Source organism: Prionailurus viverrinus, chromosome B3 (genome assembly GCF_022837055.1).
Source record: "Prionailurus viverrinus isolate Anna chromosome B3, UM_Priviv_1.0, whole genome shotgun sequence".
NCBI classification, from domain to species: Eukaryota; Metazoa; Chordata; class Mammalia; order Carnivora; family Felidae; genus Prionailurus; species Prionailurus viverrinus.
In genome coordinates this window covers 16,782,210-16,796,552 of record NC_062566.1, presented here as the reverse complement: position 1 = coordinate 16,796,552, position 14,343 = coordinate 16,782,210, and the positions used below count along the sequence as shown (strand labels likewise).

At 42.0% G+C, this 14,343-nt stretch overlaps 1 protein-coding gene across 1 annotated transcript in view; it reads left to right on the top strand.

Annotated features, from left to right (window-relative positions):
• The first annotated feature begins 3,249 nt into the window (after nucleotides 1-3,249).
• The window catches only part of MTMR10 (myotubularin related protein 10), a 55,712-nt gene continuing 44,618 nt past the window's right edge, over nucleotides 3,250-14,343 (top strand). The window contains exons 1-2 of the mRNA XM_047863277.1: nucleotides 3,250-3,699; nucleotides 4,279-4,339. Coding sequence (XP_047719233.1) covers nucleotides 3,640-3,699; nucleotides 4,279-4,339 — 121 coding nt within the window. The 5' untranslated portion in view covers nucleotides 3,250-3,639. The remainder of the gene's footprint in view (nucleotides 3,700-4,278; nucleotides 4,340-14,343) is intronic.

The following is a 14,343-nucleotide window of genomic DNA, read 5'->3' as shown; positions in this document are numbered from 1 at the left end:
CCACCAAACATACTATATATCCATTTTTGTATATATCTTTCTACTCATAATGCCATGAAAGTAGGAACTTTGTCTTCTTGGTGACCTGAATAGTCACTTTGTTTTGTTTTAGCACAAAGGTAGCACTCATACAAATTTGGTAACTGAATAAATACATAAAATTCCTAGCACCTAATAGGTATTCAAGAAATGTTAGCTTTTTTTTTTTTCCTCTTCATAGGGGAAAGGAAATGATCTGTAGGGTATACCACTATCCCCCATGATAGGACCAATCACGGAAACAGAGTCATAAAAATAGGACAAAAGAGTGGCATTAGAGTCAAAAGAAGATTGTAGTCAAAGTATCAAGGAGGTCACGGCTGAATAGAAGCCTTAAGACTAGTGCTATGGACTGCACTGTATCCTCCCCAAATTCATATGTTGAAGCCCTGACCCCTAAATGTGACTACATTTGGAGATAGGGCCTGTAGGAAGTAATTAAGCTTAATGAGATCATAAAGGGTGGAATTCTGATCCAACAGGATTAGTGCCTTAAAAAGAGAGTGCACATCCTCTCTCTTTCTTTCTTTTCCCCACCTTGGGCATATGAAAACACAACCACTGTTGGCAAACAAGTCAAAGAACTCTTAGGAGAAACCCATCTTGTCTATGCCTTGATCTTGGACTTTCCACCCTCTAGAACCGTGAGAAATAAATTTCTGTTGTTTCAGCATACAGTCTGTAATATTTTATTATGGTGGCGCAAGCAGAACAATATAATTAGGTATATGAAAATGTCATAAAATTTAGGGTTAGGTCAATAAAAAAATCTGGAAACCAAAAGTTTTTCTATTTTTCTATTGTAGGGTCACATATTAAGAGTTGTAGTTTCTAAGAAAACCAATATGGCAAAACCCAAATCACAGAGTAAGTCACTGAACTTTAAAGAAAAACTCACATATTACTTGGAGAATATTCATTGGAAAAAAAAAAATCCACTCCCCCCCCCCCTTTTTTTCCTTCCAAGATTTTGTTTAAATTTAAGTTAGTTAACATATGGCATAGTATTGGTTTCAGGGGCAGAATTTAGTGATTCATCACTTACATATAACACCTGGTGCTTATCACAAGTGCTCTCCTTAATACCCATCAATTATTTAGCTCATTTCTCTACCCACCTCCCCTCCAGCAACCCTGTTTGTACTCTATATTTAAGAGTCTCTTATGGTTTGCCTCCCTCTCTGCTTTTATCTTATTTTGTTTTCCCTTTCCTTCCCATAAGTTTATCATTTGTTTCTTAAATTCCACATGAGTGAAATCATATATTTGTCTTTCTCTTACTGATTTATTTCGCTTAGCATAATACACTTTAGTTCCATCCACATCATGGCAAATAGCAAGATTTCATTCTTTTGATGGCTGAGTAATATTCCGTATTTTCATAATTTGGTTATTGTTGATAGTGCTGCTATAAAATTGAGGTGCATGTGCCCCCTTTGAATCAGTAATCTTATATCTTTTGGATGAATGCCTGGTAGTACAATTGCTGGGTCACAGGGCAGTGATATTTTCAACTTTTTGAGGAACCTCCATACTGTTTTCCAGAATGGCTGTACCAGTTTGCTCTGATTTTGAGATATAACTGACCTACGAGTTTAAAGCATATAGCATAATGTTTGACTTACATATATTGTGAAGTGATTACTGCATTAAGTTTAGGAGCATTTCATCATCTCATACAGACACAGTAAAGAGAAAGCAAAGAAAATTTTTTTTTCTTGTGATGAGAACTTATAGAATTTACTGTCTTAACAGCTTTCTTATATATCATACAGTTGTATTAACTATAGGCATCGTGCTATACATTACATCCTTAGTACTTATTTATCTTGTAACTGGAAGTGTGCACCTTTTGACCACCTTTCTTCAATTCCCCTCCCCTATCCCTTGCCTCTGGTAACCCCAAATCTGATCTTTATTGCATGAGTTTGGTTTTTTTTTTTTTTTAAATCCATTTACGGTAGAAAAATCAGACTATTCATAAAAATTTTTAAATGTGTATGCACAGTGTTAACACCCATAATAACCCAAAGAACTTAACATTTTAAAGTACAATTGTGGTTCCTGAGCAAATGAAATCATGTGTTACCCAAACAAACTAACAGGAAAAATCAGTAGTGTTCTAAATCCAGGATAAATTATTTTCAGAGAAAAAGCAAACTTCTGAATCTCAAATTTTTTTTAATGTTTCAATTAGCAACACTTGTCAGTATGATTATGATTCATATGGTCATACTGGAGCTTCCTTGTGACATTAGTTATAAAATGCTGGATTAGGGGTTTATTCTTCAGAGCAAAAGAAGGATCAACTCTCAACTAACAGATTCACCAAAGTGATACATCACTAGCCCCCCTCCACCAAAGGCTGCTTCAGTTCGGAAATATGTTTCGAGTTAGGAAATGCCCTGTGCTCGATATGCTTAAATTCATCTGCTAATTGTTAACTGCAAAATTAACAGGCGGATTTTTTGTTCCTTTGCCTAATGAAGGCCCCACACTGCTAGTGCCTCACTCTTGCTGGGTTTTTGATCATTTATCTGCTCACTAGGTATCTTTACCTGCGAGGATGGGTGAGAAAAGAAAGGACGTTAACTTGTTTAATATCTTTTATCCACATTAAATTTTAATAAGGAGGGTCAAAGTTAATAAACTAAGTTGAGGAGTCTGGGTTGCCTGCCAATGTCATGTCAGTCCCTAGGCCCACGCTGGTCTCAACATCCCATGGAAATCAGCAGTCAGCTCAGCTTGGTAGGATATCCCAGTCTCAAAGCTTTGCGCAAAGACAACAGACGGGATGATGGAAGACAATCTTCCCAAACTGTAGGGCCTTTAAGGGAGCTTTATCCAGACTGCGCTAGACGTTTAATCCTGGTCGCTGCTGGCAGCACTGGTCCACTTTTCCAGTGCGGTTCCTTCACATGCTGGACGCACAGTGTTACTGGCTGAGTCCGGGGCACCAGAATCCCTTTCCCCATGCCTGGGCTCCTCCCGACGACTTAAAACCACAATGCTCGCGCGAGCTGGGTGTCTAATGAGCCGCCGTCAAGGGAGCTGTGCCAGGAAACGAGACAGCTCTGAGCCAAGGTCGCCGGCCCCTCCGGCTACAGCCATGACCCCCGCGGGCCGCCGTAGGTCCCTGTGGGCCCCAGTGAGCCCTGCGGGCCGCCGTAGGAGCGCCCTCCCCAGCTGTCCTCTCAAGATGGCTGCCGAGCCTCGCTCCCCCCGGCGCGCTCCCTGAAGGTCCCGGCAGTAGGCGGGCGGCGCGAGTCTTGCGTTCCGGGACCAGCGCGGCCTAGAGGCCGGGAGCGGCCGGCCGCCGACCCCGCGCGCACCGTCTCTCGGGGCGGGGCGCCGGGCCCCTTCCGGGGATGGGCCCAGGCGCCCGAGTCGACCCAACTCTGCCCCGGCTCCTCCCCGCTCGGGCGGGCGCTCCGCCGTGTCCCCGCCCGTCAGTCCGCCCGGGCCGGCTGGCCGCAGACGGGGCCTGGGCGGCCGCACGGGGAGCTCTGAGCCCGCGGGCGTCGGGAGGCGTCGGCGCTACCGCTGGCCCGCGGCGGGTCCCGGGTTGCGACCCGGCGGGGGCGAAAAGACGGCGGCACCATGTTCTCCCTCAAGCCGCCCAGACCCACCTTCAGGTCCTACCTCCTGCCGCCGCCCCAGGTAAACAACCCCCTCCTCGAGAGCGCTCCTCTCCTTGGCGCTTCCGGGGAGCCGCCGGGGCCGACACCCCCGGGAGGCTCCCCGGGTCTCCCTATCCCCAGCCGTGCGATTGCCAGAGCCCCGGCGCGGGGAAACGCACCTTCTCCGGAGCCCCCACTGGATCGGTGGAAACTTGTAAAACTTCGCCACAGCCTTTCTCTGCCCGGAGACCTGTGATCCGTAGTTTTGCCGTGTGTGGGGAGTGTTTGGAGTCGGACTTATTTAGCTCTTCGCCTGGCGATTGTCCGCGCGGTGGCCGCCAGCATGAGTGCATCGTTTGTGGGCACCTGGTGAAGAGGTTACCTGTCATAAATGTGAACACCTGGAAACGGCATCGGCCGTTTTCATATTTTTGTCAGGCTCCCCAGTCGATACTGAACAGATCTTGAAAAGATCTGGTAGAACATGTGAAAGATTTTAAGGGGGCGGGAGCAATATGTGTCTGTTGCATGTGTCATCACTTAGAAAACAAAATTTGCTTTGGTATCTCACGGGGGAGGAAAAGTTTTGATCTTGATTTATTTTGCTAATGTATTTCAGACTGACGATAAGGTTAATTCGGAACCGAAGATTAAAAAACTGGAACCGGTCCTTTTGCCAGGTAAACATCGGAGTTTCAGCGGACACTTTTGTAATGTGTTTTGGTCCAGGATTATTCTACCAACTAGTACCATGTGGTTAACTTGTTTCTTCTATTTCATTTTAAACTTTGCCCGGTTAAAAATCTAACGACGGAGGGCAGAAAAACTTGATGTTTGTCTTTGAAAATGTAAGCACCCTAGGAAACTGTCAAGAATATCACTGTCTTCTTTCTTCCTTTCTTTGTCTCCTGAAATGGTCATTTTTTAAGCAATCATTAATTGCTTAGGTAGGGAAAGTACTCTTTGCCCTTCTTGCCTGCAACTTCATGCATTAATGATTAATAGATCATCATTTTAATGGTATGAAAAGCAACTTTTATTATGTCTGGATCTCTATACCAATAACAAAGCTTAGTGAACTTTGAATTACTTACTTGGCAATTGTTTTTTTGAAGGTGTCAGCTGTGTTTGCAAATTTACTTGTTTCAGTTTAGAATGGGGTTTCCCAACAGAGGCACTGTTGACATTTTGGGCCTGAGTATTCTTTGTTATAGGGGCTGCCCTGTGCATTGTAGGGTGTGTATAACAGCATCCCTGGCCTTTGCCCACCAGATGCCAGCAGCACCCCCGCTCCTCCACCTCCTAGTTACAGCAACCAAAACGTCTCCAGACGTTGCCAAAACTTTTTTTTTTGTTTTTGTTTTTTGCCTCTGGGAGCAAAATTTCCTCCCAGTGAAGAAGCACTGGTTTAAAGCAAAATTTACCTTAGAAGACCCTAAGAGGTAGAGGTAGGAATTGTGGTAGATAGGAGCTTAGTTTTAAAACATATAAAATATTTAATTGGTATTTTGAATTGTATAACAAGGTACAATAATTAGGAAAGTCAGTTGTTTAATGTGACTATTGAGGGAAGTACCCAGATACTTAGGGAAGCCTGTTTTAAGCCTGAAATCTAATCACATACCAATTTGTGTGGCTACCGTCAGCATTTAAGCATCTTACTCGTTACTTAATGCTAAATCTAATAAAATGATTGGAACTTTATGGGTAGTAATTGAGCAAATATGGAAACTTTAAATTTTGTGCTTTAAAATTTTAAGTGTTAGGTAGAAACAAACACATTAAAAACGTCAACCTCTTAAAAATTATAGATGCAAACTCTTAAAAACTGTTTTTAACTTTATTATGGGAGTTAGTTATAAATATTTTGCCTTTATTTTGTTAATGCTTTTTATCCTACCAGGGCGTACTAAATAATCCTTTGTACTTTTCCTTAGTATTAACAATAGAATTAATAAGTAACCTTTGCTCCCTGTGCGTGCTCTGTTTTGGCCTTAGTCACTCCAGGCATTTCAAAGTCAGCTGTGGGAAACAGTACTCATCTTGAATGAGTGCCTGTGAGCTATTGAACTTTGGCTTCCTTTACTTTGTCTGAATAGGCCCTGTTCTTCGGCCTTGATGTCCCTCTTCCGACATTATGATTTGACTCTAATAAACAACATGTCTTACATACAAATGATAGTGCTTGATTTTTTTAAGATTGAGTTTTATATTTAAAATAATGCTTATGAAAGTGTTACTAAGTATCAATGAGCTTGAAGGACTTCACACTGAAGGATTATGGTTCTGTAGAATTAGCTAAAACCTTACCTCTCTACTAAAAAGTCAGAGTTTTCTGGGGAAGACATAAACTTATTTCCTGACTGTAAGTGGTTTACTTGTCCCAGAAAGGGCAGTTAAATCTGGATAGTCTGATTCGTGTTACATTTTCTTGCATTGGCTCTGGGTACACATATGTGATGGCCCTGGTACCCTGGGTTCTGTTTGCAGCTAACTTATTTCTTACAAAACATTTAGCCAATCCTAGATTAGTGCGTCTTTTGCCTGCCTTCCTCACCCCTTCTGTTCTTACTTTCTCCTCTTGGCCTTCCCACACACTTCCAGTTTCTATCTGACCACCCTGTTGTGGTCTCTCTTGCTTTTCCTCTTGAGTGACATGTCTGACCACCACTAGAACCTCTGTTGCTCCTTCTTTGGCCTGCATCCTACTACTCCACCTGTGAAATCTGGGAAGGCAGTTGAAAAGTAACTGAGGCATTGGTGATCTAAAGACATGGGCTAGGTTAAGGCTTTTAGTATAAGGGCTTAATAATATAGTTCTTGCCTTCATTACAGTCAGCAACCAAGAGAAAACTTGGCCACGTCACCTGTGGCTTTACATAGGCACACAGAACAAGAAGGAATTGTTCAGATACAGTATTGCATGTTATGCTTGGGCATAGTGCCTTGGATTCAAGGATATCCTACTTTAGATGCCTGAAGTTTGAACTTTTATAAGCAGATGAAAATTAGACACAAAATCAGCTGTTTGTGTGCAGTTACTGTGTGCTCTGTTGGAACTTAAGGCTAAATTTAAAACGATCTTCATCTTTTGTTAAATGAAGAAAAGAGAAGACACTGGTCACTTAATTTAGATTGTGCTTTATGCTTTATGTTAGTAATTTTCAGTTTGCCTGGTTCATGAACTTCCTTGAGATGGAGGTTGTACTTAATTCAACTTTGTGGCTGTGTTGTCTATTGTAGTGCATTAAGATGTTGATTGAGTGAATGACTAAATGAAAGAACCCCTCAGGGGCACCTGGCTGGCTCAGTTGGTTCAGCCTGTGACTCTTGAATTCAGCTAGGGTTATGATCTCACGGTTCCTGAGATCAAGCCCTGCATCGGGCTCTGTGCTGACAGTGAGGAGCCTGGTTGGGATTCTGTCTCTCTCCCTCTCTCTCTGCCCCTCTGCTGCTCACATGCCACTCTTTCTCTCTCAAAATGAGTAAACTTTAGAAAAGAAAAAAAGAACCCCTTAGAACACCATCTTGAATGGTTACCATAGACATGTACACGCGCAGACAGACCAACTCTCAGATTCAGCAGTCAGAGGAAGACTTATTTTATGTCATGTGTCTCTGCTGTCTCCCAGAGCCACACTTCTTAAGAGAATTATTATCTAAGCCTGGAATTGAAATACAGTCCCTTATCAAAGCAGCTGGCTTTGTCTAGGCTTTCTCTTCATCTTCCAAGCATTATGGGAATCTTGGTCTTTTAATGATTGTATATGTATAAAATCACCGCAATCCTTTTGAAAATAGGGAGAGTTTGAATTTTTAAATGAATGTGTGTGTATCTGTGTTCCTGCATATATTTGTTAAGACCAAGTACTGTCAGACTATGCTCATATCTGTGGATAACTGCTGGACTGGTGAGGCAGTTCACTGAGCATCTGAGTGTAGCTCAGTGCTAGATGGGGAAAGTGCTGGGAGTAGTGCGCCTGGATCACAGCAAGACCTGTGGACAAGGTGGAAGATTGTGACCTATATCACTGTCTTCCAAGGTCTGGCTGGCATCAGACATGGATGAAGTTTTTACCAGCCCTTGGTCAAATTAAAAAAATGCAGCTTTTTTCCATAGAACTAAATTGATTTTTTTAAGTTTATTTTTGAGAGAGAGAGAACACAAGTGGGAGAGGGGCAGAGAGAGAGGAGACAGAGAATCCCAAGCAGGCTCTGCACTGCCACTGCAGAACCCAAAGCTGGACTCAAACTCACCAACCGTGAGATCATGACCTGAGCCAGTCAAGAGTTAGTCACTTAACCTACTGAGCCACCCAAGCGCCGCTGAGCTAAATTGATGTAAAGGATTGTCCTATGTTCTGGGATTTTGTCCTTCCAGCTTCTGGTATAGATATATTCTGTTAAAGGATGGTGACAATAGCTGTGTTTTTAAAGGAGTTTTTAAATTAACAAAATAAAGAAGGTTAGGAATTCTGTGTTGGTTGCCTGAATTGTTTTCGTAGTATACCTAATTTGTGGAATCTGAATTTGATGAGGTTTTCATAATATCATAGGTGCAAATTAATGAGCACTTACACAGAGATCATCATTAATCTTGTCTGCCTGGGAGTCTTTTCACTGTCTTCTGAAAACTTCACCCTCTCTCTTTTGACACATTGGTCTTCCAAATCCCCACACAGCCTTGGGTTCTAGTGTCCCCAGCAAGGATAACAACCCATCCCAGACTGCAAGAATGGGCACAGTTCTGCCTCTGGGTATTTTCAGATTGGTACTAAGCAAAGAGATACTTTTTGGTAATTCTTCCAGTGATCGTAGTTCAGAAAACCTGCCCCGAAGAGTGAAATCACATGTTGGAGAGAGGCAGAGTCACACCACTGGGGGAGACTTCCAAAGGTGTTAAAGCTCCTCAGCTTCATTTTCCTTGAAGTCCAGCTAACACAAAAGCCACAGAATTCTTTTTCCTTAGCTAGCTCCAGGCACATTTCTGACACTTCAGCTAAGATCCTTAACTAATATATAGTTTCCAGGTTATTCCTCATAAAGGCTGTTATCTAGGAAGCACCAGTTTATTATCTTCATGTGACAGATGAGAAAACTATAGTTGCACATGTTGTTACATATAAGTAACTTGCCCAGTATTGCACAGCTAGCAAGGGCAGAGCCAGAATTCTGAGCCCAACTCCCAGCCTGAGCCTTTAACCACTACGCAGCAGGGCCTGCCTGACCTCCCTGGTGACATTAGGGTAGATTTATGCTTTGGAACTGGAGGGAGGGCGGATTGGATGTCCACCTAGAAGTTCTCTAGTAAGGTGAAAAGAGCTCTGTCCTTGGCTGTGCCCTTTCCACAACAGTGACAGATTTTGACCTAAGTTGAGCAACTTTGCGACTCAGCTGCCAGAAAATGGACCGTCTTGGGAGGCAGTGGACTTCCTGTCGCTGGCTGTGCCAAAGCAGAGGCTGGTGGAATGCCAGCGGCTTTGTCATGAAGTTGTGAGATTTGTAATAAGTAGGCTTAATGGCCTTTTGTCTCTTCTAATTCTGCAACAGGATCTTTTTAAGGATCTGTGATGTGGGAGGGAGGATTTGAGGCTTGGAACACTATGGCTAAGAGTAATGAGTTAATTGTTCAGGTATTGGATGCATGTTCCACACTGTTTGGCAGAGGAGTAAAAAACTAAAAAAGTTGGGGTCCTGTCGTGAGACAGTTTCTGTTTATTGGGGGAAATGCTTCAGGAGAGCAGAGGTTAAGAGAGCTCAGAGGAGGGTCACCTGAGTGAGATTTTTGGGGGGAGGGTGTCAGGAAATGACTTCTGCTCTGCATCTTGAGTGCCTGCTAAGCCTCAGCCACTGTGCTAAGGCTGTGTCTGCTCAGCTCTTTCCCCTTCCCATCTATAATGCCAACAGGGCTTTTCAGCATTGAGATTAACTGTTAGATCGATAATGAATGCACTCATTGTCTGAGTCTTTTGTAATTGGATCAGAAAAGCATACGACCATGGGCCATCTGGAAAATGAAAATAGCCTTTGTTGAGTAGATGTCTTGTTTATATATTTTTTTTACGCATTCACTGTTTAGACCTGTTTTATCTACTGTTTTTGTTTTCTGCCTCACTGTAGTTCTTATGTCTTCACTTGCATTGTAAATCCCTTAATGGTCCCCTTTCTCTTTCAAGTGTTTTATGTTTTGTGTTGTTTTTTATTTTTATTTTTTAGTTTGTTTATTTTGAGAGAGAGAGAGAGCATGTGAATGAGCTAGCACGAGCTGGGGAGGGGTAGAGAGAGAGAAAGAGAGAGAATCCCACACTGCCAACGCAGAGCCCGACTTAGAGCTCAGTCCCACAAACTGAGATCATGACCTGAGCCGGTATCAAGAGTCAGATGCTTATCCAGCTGAGCCACCCAGGTGCCCCTTTGTGTTGTTTTTTTAATACCCTTTTGTAGATAGGCTTTAGAGATGATTGTAGGCTGATTTTCTGTAGTATTTTAATTCATACCTACGTTACTTTTGAAAGCCCCGAAGGACTTATAACTCCATTTGGTGCAGTGTACCGTGTAACCATTGTGTTTGTCCCTCACCTATAGAGCCTTCAGGGCTGTTGTCCTTAGGCTGCTGCTGCGGTACCTTAAGCCAGCATTTTGTTACTCGCTTCCTCACTTCTGACCACCAGTCTCTTTGTACCTTAGCTCCTGCTCAGAAACTCTTCGTGAACCTGCACAGGTAAAATCCTGCTTACCCAGGATAAAAATCCAAATTCTGTAACCTCTATAATTTGCTAACACTCCACCTTGCTGACCTCTGCACCGTTTCCCAGTGTTGATACTTGCTTCAGTCAGGCTGCTTCCTTTCTCCCTTCCAAATGCCTGTTTGTGTAGGCCTTTGTTACTATTTTATCACATGTTCTCTCTGTCTCAGTCCTCTTCTGCCTGCAAGATTTCCTTCTGGTTTCTTCCCAGAGTCTGCACTTCTAACCGTCCTTCAGCCCACATTGTGGGTGGCACCTGCTGGAGGTGCTGCTTGATTACATGCTTTTTTGTATTGTGTGACCTGCAAAATTGGACTCTTTAGTATCCACGAGGGCATCATAGTTGCACATGTTGTTACATATAAGTAACAATGTGTTTGTCTTCTGTATAGTTTCAACCTCCATTAGTAATTTTTAGGCCACTTAAATTCCTGAATTTATCTATAGCTAAAGTTAACAACTGGTCCCACTTTGCTCATGACTGTCCTGTATTAGTGCTGAAAGTGCCGTATGCCGAGCCACCCCTCAGTTCCAGACAGCCAGTCACCATATGTAAAGCCATATATTAAATTCTGCTTTGGCCTAAATACATTCTATAGGTTAATTAGCCACTCTACACAGTAAAGTTTTGTCTTAAACTATTTTCCAAGATAAAATGTATGAGAAAATTAAATTTTATTCATCAAAAATGGATTGATTTTCTAAATGTGTAAGGTATCATGAAAGATAATATGAAATTCTTTGGTTCTCCAGAAGTTAAAAACTTAGCTATACCATTTTTGGAGATTTATTAATTTTATTTCCTTTCTTATTTATTTTTACACATGGAAGGGTCTTAAGAAAGCAAATTTTTTGATGATTTCTTGATTCCTTCCCAGGTGGTAGTAGAAACTCTTGACCTATCATCTTCTGATTTAGATAGCTTTTTCTGTGGTGCCTTCTGCTTACCCCACAGTGAAGCCAGTTTCCTACTTTGTCTTCTATGAGGCCTCCCTGTGGCTTCCCTTCAGTGGTGTGCTGGAAAGTGCTTGGTGGTGAACACCCTCCCACCAGGGCTGATTGCAGGCTGTCAACTTGGGAGCACAGAGCTGGGGGTGGAGGGTGTGGGGGGAGGAAGAACTGGATGGTTCTCATGAGCCAGTGCAAGCCTTCCAGCACAGCACTGCCGCCTGAGAAGCGCAGGAGTGTGGTCTCTGGGAAAACTTCATGGTCTCCTGGAGTTTTAAAGCTTTTGTTAGGTGTTTTTTTTTCCTCATGGGTCACTAATTCAAGACACACCAAGGACAGTCCAGGACTCTTCTATTTATGTATCTGTGCTCTCTAGGAAAAGGCCATTTTGTGTCTTTTTCTTTCTTGTTTGTAAGCTAGTGTTGTGGCCCACAGGACTGCAGTACATAGTAGCTTTAACAACTCCTACCCAGTGTTTCTTCTTTCTTACTAAGTATAAGCAGAAAATTATTGTGAGAGCAGACAGCCGAGTTACATGACCCAACCATTTTAAAGACTGATTCCATGTGAATGAACATAATTTAGTGTCATCAAGTAAAACTCAAGCCAGGTTAACTTGACACTTAATTATACGTTTATAATAATAAGACCCAAATAGAGCATCTCCCCAGAAGTGCCCTCCTTTTCTTCCCCTGCTCCATCCCGCCCTACTGCTCTTTCTCTCCCAAGGGCTTATTCCCATTTTCTGCTCTCAGAGCTGTGTGACACTTAAGTTTCCTTAAAAGACCATAGCATAGAGTCCCCCTGTTCCACTTTTGTTGTTGTTACTTTTCTATTTCTTGCCCAGTTTTTTCTCAGTTTTACTTTTTTTTTTTTTTTTAATTTTTTTTTTTTTTTTTTTTAACGTTTATTTATTTTTGGGACAGAGAGAGACAGAGCATGAACGGGGGAGGGGCAGAGAGAGAGGGAGACACAGAATCGGAAACAGGCTCCAGGCTCTGAGCCATCAGCCCAGAGCCCGACGCGGAGCTCGAACTCACGGACTGCGAGATCGTGACCTGGCTGAAGTCGGACGCTTAACCGACTGCGCCACCCAGGCGCCCCTCTCAGTTTTACTTTTAAATAAACTGGGATTTATAAAAGAGTTGTATAATAGTGCAGATAGTTAACATATACTGTTCACCTAACTTTTCCTAATGTTAACGTCTTACATAACCTTGTTAAATTGAGCTAAATTAAAAAAATTAGTATTGTTATTAACTAAATCGCAAGTTTTATTCACATTTCCATAGTCTTTCCACTGATGTCTGTTACTTGTTCCAAGATGACGTCTGGGATACTGTATTGCATTTAGTCATTACGTCTCCTTAGTGTCTTTAGTCTGACAGTTTCTCCCATTTTTACTGATAGTTTGATGAATTATTTTGTGTTGGTGTATCGTTTTGAAATGTCTTCCCTCACCCCCTATTCTCCTTCCTTACTTTCTGGCATTCTGGAACTACCAAAGACTCCCAACTCCTCTTTTTGTTTTCTCTGCCCTGGCCCTGGAATTAGCTGTTTTTGCAAGGAGCTGTAGTTCCTTCTGTTGGAGAATGGTCTTAAATACCAAGGTCTGTGTGCTGAATGTGCTTTTAGGCCTGGAGGGGACAGAGTAGAAAATATGCAAGTGTACTAGTAACCCAAGTATATACCCATCTCTTTATGTCTGCATCCATCTGTGTATATGTGAAAGTTCTCACTTAAGTAACCATGTCTAGCACAGGGGAAGGCAGACTTTCTGTAAAGTATCAGACAATAAATGTTTTCAACTTTGCAGGCCATAAATTCTCTTTTGCAAGCACCCAGCGCTGCCTTTGTCCAATGAAAGGAGTCATAGATAATACACAAACAAATAAGCATGGATATGTTTCAGTAAAGTGTTACTTACAAAAACCAGGCCTGGACACATTAAGTGTATGCTCTTTTTATCTTTGTCTCATTCTCAACTGCATTCATGGACTTGACATTTTACATTTGTGCCATCAGTAAGAAAATCATGTTGCTAGAGAAGAAGGGCTGTTCTAGAACGTGTGCATCATAAATACAATTGACTGATGGTACTACTGGAGTTGCCATGTCCTGTCCAACAAGACCTCCCATCTCTTTCTGTCCAATATTACATTCTCTGCCCTTCTCAGAAACCTAAAATCTTGTGGCATAGCTATTTTTTAAGTAAACTTTTGAATATAACATTCATAAGAAATATATATGAATCTTTAGCGTTACAAATGAATGAATTTTTGTAGCACTGTTTGAAGTCTTTGGGCAAGTGAGTTGGCTAGTTAAGAAGAGTGGCACAGGGGTGCCTGGGTGGCTCAGTTGGTTGAGTGTCTGACTTCGGCTCAAGTCATGACCTTGCAGTTCGTGAGTTCAAGCCCCGTGTCGGGCTCTGTGCTGACAGCTCAGAGCCGGGAGCCTGCTTCCGATTCTGTGTCTCCCTCTCTCACTACCCCTCTCCCACTCTCTCTGTCTCTTTCAAAAATAAATAAACATTAAAAATTAAAAAAATTAAAAAAAAGAAGACTGGCACAGCATGAAGTGATTGATGTAGGTTATACTTTGTGAGCCACTAGTCTTACTTTGAAGAAGTCAGTGTTATAGGAGTAACATCTAACTCTGAGAACTGAGAACTGTGAATAATTAATGCAGGGTTGTTTTTTGTTTTGTTTTTCAAGTTAAGGGTTCTCTATAATTGGTAACAAAGATTTCTTGGTGGGAAGAAAGGTTGAGTATTCACTAGTTCACATTCTGTTATTGGAAAGCATTGGGTTCAAGGAGCTATGGAAGATTTAAATTTTATGTATTTGAACTATTTAATGAGTTTCAGTGTATATTTTTGTCTTTTCAATTTTTTTTTCTCATTAGAATCCAGTTAAGAGTAGTACTTTGAATCTTTTGTTCTGTTTTTATGCTTCCTGTATTTAGATACAGTACGTTTCATTTTATGTAAG